Source organism: Strix aluco, chromosome 4 (assembly GCF_031877795.1).
Source record: "Strix aluco isolate bStrAlu1 chromosome 4, bStrAlu1.hap1, whole genome shotgun sequence".
NCBI lineage: Eukaryota > Metazoa > Chordata > Aves > Strigiformes > Strigidae > Strix > Strix aluco.
Genome location: NC_133934.1, coordinates 20,447,571 through 20,462,263, shown reverse-complemented (window position 1 = coordinate 20,462,263; position 14,693 = coordinate 20,447,571). Strand labels below are relative to the sequence as shown.

The 14,693-nt window shown below is 41.9% G+C and overlaps 1 protein-coding gene across 4 annotated transcripts in view; it reads left to right on the top strand.

Moving 5' to 3' along the window:
* Window positions 1-2,050: 2,050 nt before the first annotated feature.
* Window positions 2,051-14,693, top strand: part of CCDC149 (coiled-coil domain containing 149) — a 53,276-nt gene continuing 40,633 nt past the window's right edge. For all 4 annotated transcript variants that reach the window (XM_074822268.1, XM_074822267.1, XM_074822265.1 and 1 more), the window contains exons 1-3: window positions 2,051-2,157; window positions 11,550-11,711; window positions 12,250-12,288. In XM_074822268.1, coding sequence (XP_074678369.1) covers window positions 2,086-2,157; window positions 11,550-11,711; window positions 12,250-12,288 — 273 coding nt within the window. In that variant the 5' untranslated portion in view covers window positions 2,051-2,085. The remainder of the gene's footprint in view (window positions 2,158-11,549; window positions 11,712-12,249; window positions 12,289-14,693) is intronic.

Genomic DNA, 14,693 nt, shown 5'->3' with positions numbered 1-14,693 from the left:
GGTTTAAATTGTAGTTCCTGTTCATTTAATTTTCATTATTTGCTATTTGCCTGTGCAAACAAGATGCTGTTTTCAGCAATGGTTTGCCAAGAAGCCTGCGAGGACATGCAGGATTTTGATATATCACACACAGGACAACATAAACCACAGAAAAATATGAACAAAGAGGAAAGACAAATGTTCCCTCTAGAGCACTAAAGTTACAGAATTCCTAGAGATGAGGAACAGCTAATTTAGGAGAAAATAGGTTATAATTTGGAGAAAATGACTAAGTTTGATTTACAATTTGCAGGTAAAATGTATGAACTTGTATTTAGCAACCTAAAGTTCCATACTAAAGCTAGCTGCTCTCCTGGACTATTTTTATATGCAGATAACCACATGCATTTATTAAACTTGATTATCTTACATTTAAAGAGAGTTCCTGCTGGGTTTAGATGTTTCTTTCTATATATTCTGCCTATGTCACCTTTCATATAAGCTGTTAGTTAAGCACCTGGAACAGAAATGTTGTCAGTGGCGAGGCTGAGGCATCACCTGCTTGAAGGGATGTGAAGTCAAAGGAGGATCTCTCAGCCATTTTAGAGAATGGAAGGACATTGTGTCTGGATGCCAAACCACATGGCTGAGCCATGAAGGTATCTGGAAGGGTGTGGAGAGCCACGTAGGTAGTGTGCTTGGGTTTCAGTGCTGATGGAGGAGTCTGCATGAGCAGGGAGAAAAAGAAGCCAGACCAAGGCCTGGGTCATTATTTACACTATTTACATCTTTGTGAACAGGGTGACAATAGAGATCTGTGCCCAGAGTGGGCAGTGTAACAGTACCACGTTTTGAGTAGGTGGTTTTCTACTTCTTTGTCCTCCTGCTGTGTCTTACTTTACATATACAATATGAGTGTGTACCTAATTTTCGGGGGTTTTGTTACATACAAGTGATATCTATGGTGGACAAAAAATTGGACATGAGCCAGCAATGTGCACTCAGAGCCCAGAAAGCCAACTGTATTCTGGCCTACATCAACAGAAGTGATTCTCCCCCTCTGCTTCACTCTCGTGAGACCCCACCTGCAGTACTGTGTTCAGCTCTGGGGCCCCCAGTGTAAGGACATACACCTGCTTGAGCGGGTCCAGAGGAGGCCACCAAGATGATCAGGGAGCTGGAGCACCTCCCTTATGAGGACAGGCTGAGAGAGTTGGGGTTGTTCAGCCTGGAGAAGGCTCTGGGGAGACCTTATAGCGGCCTTCCAGTACTTAAAGGGGGCTACAGGAAAGATGGGGAGGGACCCTTGATCAGGGAGTGTAGTGATAGAATGAGGGGTAACGGCTTTAAACTGACAAGAGGGTAGATTTAGATGAGACCTAAGGAAGAAATTCTTTATTGTGAGGATGGTGAGACACTGAAACAGGTTGCCCAGAGAAGTTGTGGCTGCCCCCTCCCTGGCAGTGTTCAAGGCCAGGTTGGACGGGGCTTTGAGCAACCTGGTCTAGTGGAAGGTGTCTCTGCCCATGGCAGGGGGGTTGGAACTAGATGGTCTCTGAGATCCCTTCCAACCCAAACCGTTCTGGGATTCTCTGTTAAAGTCTCTACGACAGCACCGTATGTCCTGATGCCCATCCCTTCAACGACCGCTCTACAGGTATGTCTGGCTGTTCAGTGCCTGGGATGGCAGCAGACCCCTGCTGTTATTTAGGCGGTAAGGCGAGGGGGACCCTTCTCTGGGCAGCGCATCTCAGGATACTTCTGCGCAGCTCTCGGCGGGTGTCTGCGGTGCGCCCCTCTCCTCAGCAGGCCGGGCACCGCGGTGTGGTGTGACCCTCTCCTCCTCCCGCCCGGCCACCACGGCCCTGCACAACTCCGTCGGGTGCTTCGCGGTGTGGAGGCGGCCTGGGTCCGGCACCGCTCCGCGGGCAGGGCCGCGCTAGGCCGCGGTCGGCAAGGCGCCGCCGCAGGCCCGGCTCAGGCAGGCCCGTGCCCGGGACGCCGCGGGGCGGCCCCGGCCGGCCGGCAAGAGGCGGCCGCAGGCCCCGCCTCCCCCCGCAGGCTCCTCGGCGGAAGACCGGGGCGGGCGGAGCAGCTTACCGCCGCATGCCGCCGCGGCCCGCTGGAGCCATGAGCTCCCACCGCAGCGAGAGCGACTGGCAGGGGCTGGTGAGCGAGGTGAGGCGGCGGGGCGGGGGCAGCCGCGGGCCGGGGCGCCCAGCCTCCCGCGGCGCGGCCTGGAGCCGGGCACCGGCCCCTCCGGGGCCGCCGGGGGAGACGGGCGGGCGGGCGGACCGGCCCCGCCGCGGCGCCCGGCTGCCGCCCCGCCTCTTGGGGAAACTGCTGGAGCGAGGGGTAGAGGCGGCGGGAGGCGACCCCGGCCCGGCGCGGGGCCGAGAGGGGCCCCGACCCCCGCGGCTGGGGCGGCAGCAGGTGGAGCCGGCGGGGGCGGGGGGAGCACTGAGCTGTAGCCTGGCGAGGCTGAGCTGTACGGCCACGTCTGCCCTGCGGCACAGCCCTGCCCCGAACCGCCCTCACGCCGCCGGCCGCGGCCCCGACCCCCTGCACGGCTGCTGAATACCGGGACGAGTGTCTGCGAACTTCTCGCTTGGGGCTGCCCGAAAAGGGGCCTTTAGGCGCCGAGCCTGCTGTTGGCGTGAAATCACCAGGCATTCAGCCGTGGCGGTGGCCCGTGGGGCCGAGGCCTCGGGCCTCGCACTGCTGCAGCTGGGCGGGAGGTCCCTGACAGCCAGCGTGGGTGACGGGTCTGCTCCTCCGAGTTGGCTCCTCTGGCGTACGTTTTGTTTTCTTACTTCACTTGAAACACAAATGAAAGGGTTTTGAGACCTGTGGTGTCAACTATAAAATGGGAGAAAAATCTGTAATAGCACAGTGGCAATGAGCTTCAACAGGTAGAGGATTTTCAGAATACACGAGTAGAAAAATATTATCTGCTACGTCCACATTAAATGATCCACAATGTTTACAGCTGCACTTTTGTGTAGGACAAGTTACCAGACTCAAAACAAGTTGAGGTCAATATAATTTAATATCATCCAAGTCAAGTCTGTTTAATAGACAGAACCATGGAGTTTGAAGTAGGTTGGCATGCTGATTTTTGCATTGCATTTTGCATTGCATTAATTTTGCATAAGTATAAAAATAGTATTTTTATGTTTACAGCTAGCAAACAAAGCTTCTGTGCAAATGGCGTGGGCCTAGATCAGCCTGACTGAGTCTACTGTCATAGAATACAATGCACACAGGTGAATTCCTCTGATTTCAGGAGGGCTTTGCCTCTGTTATATTATGTGAGCATGGCTTAAGGCCCAGACCTGTCAAAAAGATGCATGAGTTCAGGGTCCGGAACCTGTCACTTCTCCTGGTGATTTCAGTGGGAGTTTGTGTGGGCCCAGATCTGTGCTAGTACGGTACATCCAGAATTGGGGTCTACCTAGGTACACAGTGCTTGCAAACATATAAAATAATCCAGAAGAAAGTGAAAAGTGTACTTTTAGTGGTATCCTGATAGTGCAGTGTTGCATCTGACATCTCATGTCACAAATGGCATTTTATTTGGGGGTGGGGGTGGTGTCACATGGCGGGGAAAAGTAGGAGACAACTCACAAGGTGTATTCAAAGGAAATGTCCTTATTCTTGGCTTTAAAAATAATTTAGAATTACTTTGGAACTTTTTTACTTTTGATACAATTTAATGTAGAAACTCAGTCCTGAAATTGAACGCTTATTTCTGGTTTAGGGGCTTCTTGACTGTGCTAAGCTACATTCTTGCAAATACTTAAGCATACATGTAATTTCTTTTTTTTCAGGAACAATTAGAGGCCTAGTGATTTATATTCCATTTTTCCTTCCTTTCTCTCTGTTCCCACAGCAGGCTTACAGACTGTTTTTCTGCGTGAAGTCTGTAGCATATGCTGTCAGGGTATAGGCTTCATTCTTTTGCCTTCCTCTTCCTTTGGCTGTTGTGATTAACTTTGTGTGATTTACCCATTAACTCCAACATGCTAATATGAGAAGGTGGCTCTGACTTCTGAAGTAACTTGTAGTAAGTTTTTGCAGTTTACTGTATCCCTCAGTGGTACAGAGCTTCTCCAGGCCCCTTAGCTTCAGTGTCTACTAGGTAATTTAAGTTTTGTTCCCTACACATTTTGTAAACATTTTGAAGTGCTTTCAAAATATAAGATAACATAGGCAGGAGAAGACATGGTAGCTCTAAATGAACACTCTCACATTGCTGATGCTGGACAGTTAAAACAGAATGGGGTTCAAAATCTTGGTATAAAAGTCCAGAAGCTGGTGGGTTCAGATCCATGGTCATGTTCTTTTTCATTTCCACAAGCTCAGTCCTCCAAATTTGAAAGCTAGGAGTAATTCAAATATTTGTCAAAACAGCTGTAATATTTTCTAAAGTCTGGTATTGCAGGTGTTAAGAAAAGTGGTCAGATGTATTTTTGGTCCTTATATATACATACACAAACACTTGTACACACACAGAGCTGTATATTTTTGTAGCTTGGCTTTTCATTCTTCATCAGATAAAAAGAATGCTTGGTTTTTTTGGTGTGTTCCAGGGTTTTTTTGTGTTTACTCTTTTTTTTCCTTTTGACTTTTGTTCCATTTCAGTGCCTTTTGCTCTGTACCCGTTCATGTATATACCCTCTGCTTGCATTATGTTCATCAGCAACCTGTTGCTTGTTCTTTTGCCTCCATGTTTATGTATTTTTCCACTTACTCTACAGCCACGTGTATTTCAGGCCTAGTGTGCACTTGGTACTCTGAACAATCTTTGCACCACATGTACCCTAAACATTCTTTAAACTAACTCTGAATAGGATGACGTATGAAGGAATACTGGGGCAAAGCCAACTTAGCAGATACTGAAGGAGCAGAAAGAGTCATTATTTCCATCGATAATCTTGCAAACTGAATGCAAAAGAACAAGCTTTAGGAGTGAGAATCCACATAAATTTTGCTCATTCTTTAGATGAGTTCAAGTATTGATGGTGAGTGAATATATATAAAAAGTACTCTGTTGGGTTACCACGTAATTTTTGCTTGGAGTATGGGGTTTTGTCTTGACATTTACCTCACTGAATGACCCATGTTTAGGATATTGAAAAGCCAGTGTAAAGCTGTAGGATGAAGACCTGGTCAATAACTGTTGTTTGACACAAATGAAACTGAGCTGTAGCAAGAACTTTCTTGCTAGCTGGACTGAGATGGTAGTCTAAGTCCTCCAGAAATAAGTAATCTTCATAAATCTCAAAATACTATCCCAAGAGTAATGTCCATTCCTTTAAACGTGCCTTTGAATGTCTCTTATTTAAAAAAAAATCCTTGGTGGAAACAAAATACCTCTCCTATCTGGAAGAGGATGAAAACAGGAAAGTGTGACAGTTACTAGTTGCTTTGCTGAGTGCCCTGCTAGAAAGCAGCCATGGAGAGATAATTACATTGTACTCTTCACTGAAGAGAACAGAATTCTTCAAAATAATTTTGGTCACCAAAATCTTGGTTGCAGAGTTTTGTTTGTTTGCTTTTAAATGTCCATACTTACTTCTTTTCTTAGCCTGACAGCCACGTTTATGGATATGCTAAGCTGCTGATTTACACAAACTCACGTGAGTCAGCTCCTTAGAGGCTCAGTTTTCCTGTTTCTATAAGGAAGATGAGACATAACTAAATCCCATGAATATGAATGTAAAACATGATATATGAACTTTGAGGGTAGTTGGGGGCTTCTTTTTGACAGGTTACAGAAGCTTTCAACTCTGTATATTGTGTTGTGGGGAAGGGTGTGATTTCAGTTCTTGTCTGAATTCCATGTAATCTGTCATAGAATAATTTGATTTAAGGATGGTGACAGAATCAGTGATAGAGAAAGGAGTAGGTGGTAGCATGATCTTGGGGTGGTAGGATGAGTTGAATAGTACTGGGAGATCATGTGTGGTAGGGAAAAACACTTTTACATCATCTGCAAGGCCATCTCTGTCCTTGCTTTAGAGAGCTGACTTCTACAAGTTCTGACTCCTTTCTGCTGAAGTCGGTGAGTGTGCTTCCATTCACTTCATTGAGAGTTGGCACTAGTCCTAATTTAATACTGCTTGGAAAATGTGTACTTCTGGTGGTGTTTCCCACTGAAAGCAAGAAAGGTTTCCTAGGGAACCCATAAAACTATAGTGGTTGTCCTCCATCCTTTCTGCTAGCTTCTCTATTGGATTTGCCAACTTCTGGAATTAAATCCAATGTCAAAATGCTTCTTTTTTCCTTGTCACCTCCCACATATTAGAGCATTTACTGTATGCTATTTACAGCTACTCATGTGTGACTGTGTCTCCTAATGTTAGTTTGAAGAAATTTAGTCTCCATTTAATTTGTGATTCTCAAGAGGTTATTTTTTGGTTATTAGCTGTGTATGGTCTTTGGCACCACAGAGGGAAGCAATATGCTTGTGCTCTTGAGCTCCCTTGCATAGTAATTGCCAACTTAAAACTTGAAAGAGTTTTGGGGAAGTATTTATCTAACGTGTAACTATTGAGCAGTAGTTCTAGTTGAAGTAGCTAAATGTTCCAGACATGAATTCTGATAAGAGTGAGAAACCTAACCTGCTTGTAAGTGACAGAGCATACCTTTTCCATTGGTTGCACTTTTTTTTTTTTATGTGGACAAGAGAGAAGAGGAAGGAAAATTAGTGACATTTTCATGTTTATAATATCTCTCTAACTTTCTGTCACGTTGCCTTTTCAAACAGAGCATGAAATGTAATTCACCAGACTTATGTGAGGGCACCCAACAGGCTTTGGAGCCACTGATTTCAGAGCTTTTCTAAACGCCGGGAAATGCCAGTGGCTGCAGGGAAGAACAAATTGGAGTGGATGCTCTGAGGTCCCTCCCTAGGTGTCTGGCATTGTAATGGCTTTGTCATTTGGACAAGAAAGTGGAAATGCTGAAAGAACTGGCACTGTGACTTACTGCTCTCCAAAGTTCTCAGGGAGCTATGGGAGAGGTGCTATGGAGACCTGCATGTTGGGCTTTCAGGCAACAAAAAAGTGTTTGCTTCTTCTGTTTCTGTATTCCAGTCCAGACTAAGATATCCACAGGGATGTTGAGGAACAAACACAGGGAAATTAATGATGTAATCTGATGCACAACATACAGAACTTTTAAAGGCTGGGCCACATTGCAAAATAGTGTTATTTTGACTATCAGACCAAATGATGGTAGTTCTTAAATGACCAGTGAAGATCATGTGGTGCAATACTATCATCAAGACAAGACATGGTGTTCTGGAAAGCTGCTTATATCCCTTATATCATCAGTGAATGATACGAGCCTGCTTTGTGTTTCAGCAGTTGGGAGGTAGCTAGTGAAGCAAGCGCTGGGCAGCAGGAAGGGCAGAATTGATTTTGTGGGATAAAACCAAGGACGCTGCATTGTCTCAGGTTTTATCAGAGATGAGGACATGAGATAGCAGGCAAATGGCCAGTAATTGTGTATTTCTCTGGGTTTGAATGCTTGACTCTTTCAGATAAATTGAACAGTTTAATCTGAAGTCAAGGGGAGCAACATTACTGAAACACTCAACAAACACCCTGAATAGTGATGTTGCAATGCATTTTGGAACTTTTCACTTTGTCATTTTCACAACAAAATTGCCTCCAAGAGTACAGTGAGGAAAAATTGGATAAAACCTCAGGCAGTTCAATAGCAGTTGTGTATCTGTTGTCTAAAAGATGATAAGCAGAGTTGATGGTTTCTCTGAGAGCATGGTGGACGATAGTTTCCAGGCCCACATACGGTGTGGTGGCCTATTGGCATTTGGGAGGACACTAGGTCCTAAAGTGTTGACAGAACACAGAATATGATCCATAGTGATTCCAAAGCACAGTCTGGAGATAGTATCTCTGCTTTTACCTTCAGAAAATTAGATATTTTCCATCTTGGCACTGACTGCCGTTAAATACCCAAGTATAGGCCAGTAATTTGCTCAAATGTACAAGAAATTGTTTTGTGATAGGAATTCAGTGTTTGTTGGTTTAAAAAAAGAAAGTCTAAAACCTTGACAGTGTCCCAGCTCATCAGATTATTAGACCATGTCTACAGTGTCGTTAATGAGATCTATCCAGATTTGTCACTAAAAATAGCAATGGACAAATAGTAAGTGTTCAATGTAGAGGGTCACCTTGGAGCAGTTACACTCTCCTGTAATGTCAGTCTCTTTTTACTCTATTTCACTAAAGTAGTTATCTGGCTGTAAAGCAGTTCAGGCAGTAATGTAGGATGTCGTATATATTCCTTTAATTATTATGATCTTCCTTGTAGCAATTATAATTTGCTTTATTGCAGATAACAGTGAATTGGTAGATAAAAGTTACTAGACAGATATGAAAAGTTGTACGTTGTAGCTTTTAGACTGAAAGTATAGCAGCTGGTTCTTGGTTAACTTTGGTTTTTAAACGTAAAGATTATTTTGGAACATCAGTTAAAAAGAAACAAAAGACAATAAGAATATTTTGTAGTAACTATAGTGCATAACAGAATTCACTTGTTTGTCTCGTTGATAGTATGCGAGATGTAGGCTTTCCTTCAATTGCAGAGGAAGAAATCTCTGTATGAATGCCAGAAGCATCTATTGATTGTTCTTTCTCAGAGTGTATGGGAAAATTTTCCTCATTGTTTGCATTGCTCCAAAAAGACTGTTAAAGTCCTGTATTCTTTTTGACAGCATACCAGTTTTGCTGCACTTATTTGTCCATATATGGGAAATTGTTGGTGGGACTCAGGTGTTTCCCTGAGTAGAATCCGTTTCTGGTGTACAGTTGTTAGGTCAGTTTATGGCCATTATAAGTACTTTTTTTCCAACATTCAGAAGCATATATATTGAATAACGTCTTTAAGGTTTGTATAATTTGTTTTTCCTTCAAAATGATAATGGAAATTGGAAAAATAGCTCTGTCAAATAATCAGCTTCCACAGAAATGCTGTGGCTTTATTGTTTCTTGTACTGTTAGCCCATGGAAACAAATTAATATACATTATTACTATTTTTACCTCATTTATTTGGGAAAGTCGATACATGCAAAATGCAAAAATGGCTTCAAAAAGTCTAGGTGGTCATTTTTATAGTAAAATCCAAACTGTACATTGATGAGAGATGCCATGGCCCTTCCTTCCCTATGGCACATCATCAGTGTATAATTCATTAAAATAAAATATACTTTAAACAAGGAGGAGACCATTATTCCTTCTCATTTAGACCCTGAACACAACTGTCCCCACAATCTGTTTATAGTTCATTATCCTCAACCTAGGCGATATGGAGAATTCCCTTGCCCCTGCCAGTGCTGCTGTGAAAGGTGAAGCTGCCTTTTACTCTTTGTGTCCTTTGTGGAGGGCTGTGACTCATGGCAGAAGCAAGATTTGTTTAGCACCACGTTTGCATTTGCTGCCTGATAAGTATTATTTTTTATAGTCTTATCCACATGCTCCAGTTAGCTTCCAACTCTTTCGTGCACTGTTTTGTATAGCAGTGGTTGTGGCAAGGCTCGGAGGCACCTGCTGGTGGTGTTGGGTGCCCGAAAGCAAGATGTCTAGCTTTGCTCCCCTCCCACTGTGTACATTGTAGAGGCTGTTCTGATCCACCCCCTTAGGTGTTGGCTGGATGGGCCAGCTTCATTCTTCCTGGTGGTGAAAGGAACAGGACGGGCTACTACCTGTAGGTTCAGGGGCCTGGGCTGTTGGGTGTTTTTAAAGTGATTGTGAGGTTTGCATTTACTTGGTTTTATTTGCAATTACTGTATCAGATTTATTTAATATTTAGCATTTAAAAACAATTTAGTGAAAGCATATTTTAGAATTGACTAAGACATGAAATGAAACTGAAAAAAAAAGATGAGAGATTGTCAGAGGCAAATATTTCACTGTAAGGGAAGGAATTATTTTATCAAGTTTGAAGCAGTTTACCATGTCGCTATAATCACTTGCTGACAATATTAAAGTTTAGCTTCTGATACCTTTCAGTGCTTTATCAGGGGACTTGACATTTGTGTAAGGTATCAGTAAGGACATAAGTACATAGGTACATTTGCCTTCGTTGATGCCAAGGCATCATAATCCGGAAAATTTATGGCAGGATTTCAACTTCAGTATTGCCAGAAATGAAATTAATCCAAGGTGGAAGTGTCCTTTTTGAGAGTTCAAATCCTTCTTGGAATTACTTTTCTCATTCCCTTCCTCCTTTTTTGCAACTAAGCCTTTACCATTTTTGGGAAACATTGGCTGTACTAATATACCAAACTCACTTTTCCCTTTCTCATTGACTCAAAATTGAGGTTAACAAAGTCGATTCCAAGCAAGTAGTACACACTAGTAATGATTTTTGTCCCAAAGAACAGCACTGACTTGAACAGTATGGAAGTGCTGATGCTCTTGCTTTGTGCAAGAGCCCATAATGACAAAGTGTTCTTGTCAGAGTATATAATGAAACTATAAATTGTTTTCATGACTGCTGTGATATTTGGTCTCTTGCAGAGCACATTCAGAAAGTATTTAGTGCCACGTCTTATGTGAGTAACACCAGAAATAGAAATATAGGCTTTAGCACAAGCAGTGTCAAGTGACGGGTAAGAAGAATCTGCTGATTGAACATCACGTTAAGTGAAAAAAGTTGCCTGAAACTTCTGATAGGTAACATTCAGCCACAGCAGGAAAGGGTGGCATACATGTTACTTCTTCCTCTCAGTGGGGAAAGGCAGTGAAGCAGATCAGACTCAGAACAGCTAAGATTTGGAAGTTCTGCTTTGCTTTGTGCATGAGCCCTACACAAAAGAGGCAGTGGCTGAGGGGAAGGCTCACCTCTCTGCCTTCCCTCCCCATTCAGGTGTTTGCAATATTCCTGCATTATTTCTCATTCTTTTGACTCAACAAGCACATGCACATAGCATCCCAGCTGAATTAGTTTCTTTTATCTATGCTAATAAAGTATCACACTGCAATTGTTTCAGACTCAAAGTAAGTTTTGGTTGGCACTCGTGCTACTGTTTCTGCTGAACACGGTCCTGTTTCACTGTCCAGGTGGGAGGCTGAGCCTAGAGAACATTGCTGGTAGCTGGGGAGAGGAAGAGAAGAGAAGGGGGAATGAGGTGGGAAATGTTGGTTGCTAACTCAGAGCTGGGTATTGTGGACACAAGTAGAAAAGGGAGTTCACAAAGACTTCTTCCTTCTAGCAGTCTTCCCAGGGCTGCATGTCAAATTGTGAGGGTCCCCATACTATTGCATATGAGGAAAAAGAGGAGAAACTTGAATTGCTGAATTTTTCTAACTCACGGTGGTCAGTTGAGAATGTGGCCTTAAATGAATTTCAGGCTTCTGATACAACAGATTTGTTTCCCATGATTGTTATTAATAAACTAAGATGACTTGTGTCAGACTTTGATCTCATGCAGAGAGTCTTCCTCCATCTTTTCAGAGAAAAACTTGAGCCTCTTGAATCCAGTACTGGCTGGGGTAAAAATGGCTTGTTACAATGATGGTTTTTTTCTCTTCTGCAGTATCTGGTGTGCAAAAGGAAGCTTGAAAGTAAAAAGGAGGCATTGCTTATCCTTTCCAAAGAGCTGGATACGTGTCAACAAGAAAGAGACCAGTACAAGCTTATGGCCAATCAGTTGCGGGAACGACACCAGTCTCTGAAAAAGAAGTATCGGGAGCTGATTGTAGGTTATTCTTTATGAGTACTGTATAATGGGGGGACAAAGGTGAACCTCAAAAAAAATGGAAAGAAGTCCATAATGACTGCTGTAAAAATGTTTAGGTACTTGTTTACAGTAGTCCTGCAGTTGTACAGCCCTGATCATATTATTACTCATTTGTTCCGCATTGATGAGGTAGTGCCTGTTATATAAGACACAGAAAGACAGTGCGTGCTCTGAGGAAATTAGTTTCAGTCATAATTCCATTTAAAAACTGACTGCGGTATTATTATTCCACAGCAGCTTAATGTACCGTTATGAAAAATAATGCAACATAAATTTGTAATGACCTGCTGTTCTAGAAATGTAAACAAATCTTCAGCCTTGGACAATTTTTTGAGTTGAAATTAATATTACTGGTGTTAATCAAGATGCGGTATTTTAGAAATAATTTTGATAACATTTTAGTTGAAATACATATTTTAAAACTTGATCCACAAAGTTAATATAGTTGCTGGCTTCAGAAATAAGTTACCAATAAAATATGTCCATTTATTTGTAGGATGGGGATCCATCCCTTCCACCTGAAAAAAGGAAACAGGTAGGATTTATTTTTCAGTTGACATTATTTATCAGCTACAAAAGTACTTTGCAAAATTATGAAAATATTAGCTAAGAAATCTGGTAAAAAGCAAGCATTTCTGTCTGTTGAAAAGCTCAGTCTTTAAACTGTGGACTCTTGTGCTTTTGTCTAAACATGTTTCAGTCTGAAATACCTGAACTATCATTAATTAGAATATATGGCTATTGCTTTTATGTTCACCTGAGACTGAAATTGGTCAGTGTATGGAGACTTGAGATTGTTCTCTTTGTTGTTTATCCTTCTTGTATTGAGTCCTAAAATGGGTTTGTGACAGGACTTCTCATACATAAAAGCAATCTGGAAATGCATTGTCTGCATTCCATAATTGTTAATTTATTGTTGTGAGTACTGTTTTCCATTAGGTACTCTCCCAGGTCACTCTGGCTCTATGAGTTATAAATGGTAAGAACAATGGTAATTGCATTTTATGATTCCCCTGAAAAACTTCTTGCCTGCTCACTTTTTTTTTTGTTGTTGCCGGAGATCCATGTAGTGTGTCCCTCATGTGGAGTGTTGGTTGTCACATCTTAAAATTATCTTAATTTTTAGAGAAAAATGGCACCCAAAGCACAGTGTGTGAGCAGGGGGAGGAGGACAACCCAAAAGAACTAAAATTTTTCCTGTAATTGCTAGTCCTGCAAGTCTTTTAACCATGTTTAAAACATGGTTATTGCATTCTCTTAATGGATCAGAAGTTTTACCAATCATCATTTCCCTGGAAGCTTCCATGTAGTTCTTGCTATTTTCTTAAAATTTTAGGGGCTTACGGTTTTGGTTGTTTCAAACTAAACTTTCAGAGGCAATATAATTACTCCTTCAGGCAGTGAAACAAATAGCTGCCAAGAAGTCAGTGGCTCAGTGTAGAACCATTTAACTTCCTCATTATTTAGCATAATTTATTTGAAATTCTGTTATTTCAACAGAGTTCATATAAAAGTTTATGGCCAAATACAGGTTTATGCATTCTGACTACTAAAATTGGAACTGAAGATTATACAATTAAAAGGAAAAAAAAATGCAGTATATGGGTCATTGCAGAGATAAATAGGGAGGGAGATTTGCCATCCCATGGATGTTGTTCTAATTTGTCTTCCATCTTTCAAAACAAATAAATCTGATACTTGTTTCTAAAATACTAGCAAAGTTTAGTCTAAATTCAGAAGCTGCAATTATATTAAGTTTTGGCCAATCTTACCATGGTAAGTGCCTGGAAAGCCGTTTAATAATCTAGCTGGGGGTCTTTTTTTTCTGAGGAAGTTAGGTATTCATGCTAGGTGACAGAGAAAGAAAGAAAATCTTGTTCTCAGATGGGGTCGTTTATAGGTCTTCCCCAAGGACAATATAGACTTTAGGTTGTACAGTAATAGGCTGTTAGTGTACTTCTTGAGATTTCATTTTCCTGAGAGGTATGTCTGTAGCATAAAAGGTGGATAATCTGGAGTAGTTAGAGTCTTTCTGAAAAAGAGTACAGTTTTGCTTTGAGAAATGCATCAAAGAATAATAAAATAAAGTTATGAATATTATTCCATTGTTACTGTACATACATTTCTTAGCATTGTCTCATGTAAGAAAGAGTGACGTTCTCTGTGCTGTTTTGCACTTTTTCTATCCCCTTTTTGCCCAGAAGCCTAGTTGCTGGCTGGGAGAAGTTTGTGACCTCAGTCACTTTATAAAAACAGAGACCCTAATCCTATAATGAATTTTGTGTGGCTTAGAAGCACGTGCTGTTCTTGTGGTCAGAAATGAGATGAAAATGTGATAAACTGAACAACACATTTCTTTACTGCAGCTCAGAAATTATGGTTGAAATTGCAATCTAGAACCTTAAATGTAATAGGTGGGTTGGAATTGCTGTTTTCTTCTCCTTCATCTCTTCATTTTTCACCTTTATTATCAATTACACTTTGTGACTTAAAATAACTTGTTTTCCATGTTGTGCCTTCTGTCCCTGTTTTGCAAGACAGAATTTTCGTGTTTTGTATGGAAATATCATATAACCAGGCAATTTCTATCAGCAAGCAGTCAACTCAGAATGTGTTTTTGTAAAATTGGTGTTACTGAAAGGTATCTTAACAGGCAGTGCTCTGCAGTGTTTCCCTCTCAAAGCTGTGTGTGCAGTGGTACACATCTCTGACATAATCCAAAGATTGCTCTATGTGTATCGCCTTCTGCCAACCAACAAAAGCAGGAAATGAGAAACTCTGCTATTGAAATCTCTTCCTGCAGTAGGTGTTTTGCCATTAGTGTTGTTATCACAGCCTGTGAGCTGTCAGTGCTTTCCTGGTGCCTCTTACCAAACATTCACAATTAAATGCTGTGGTTTAAGGTAGTTTTATAATGTCTTGTGGTGTCTGTTGTAGGAG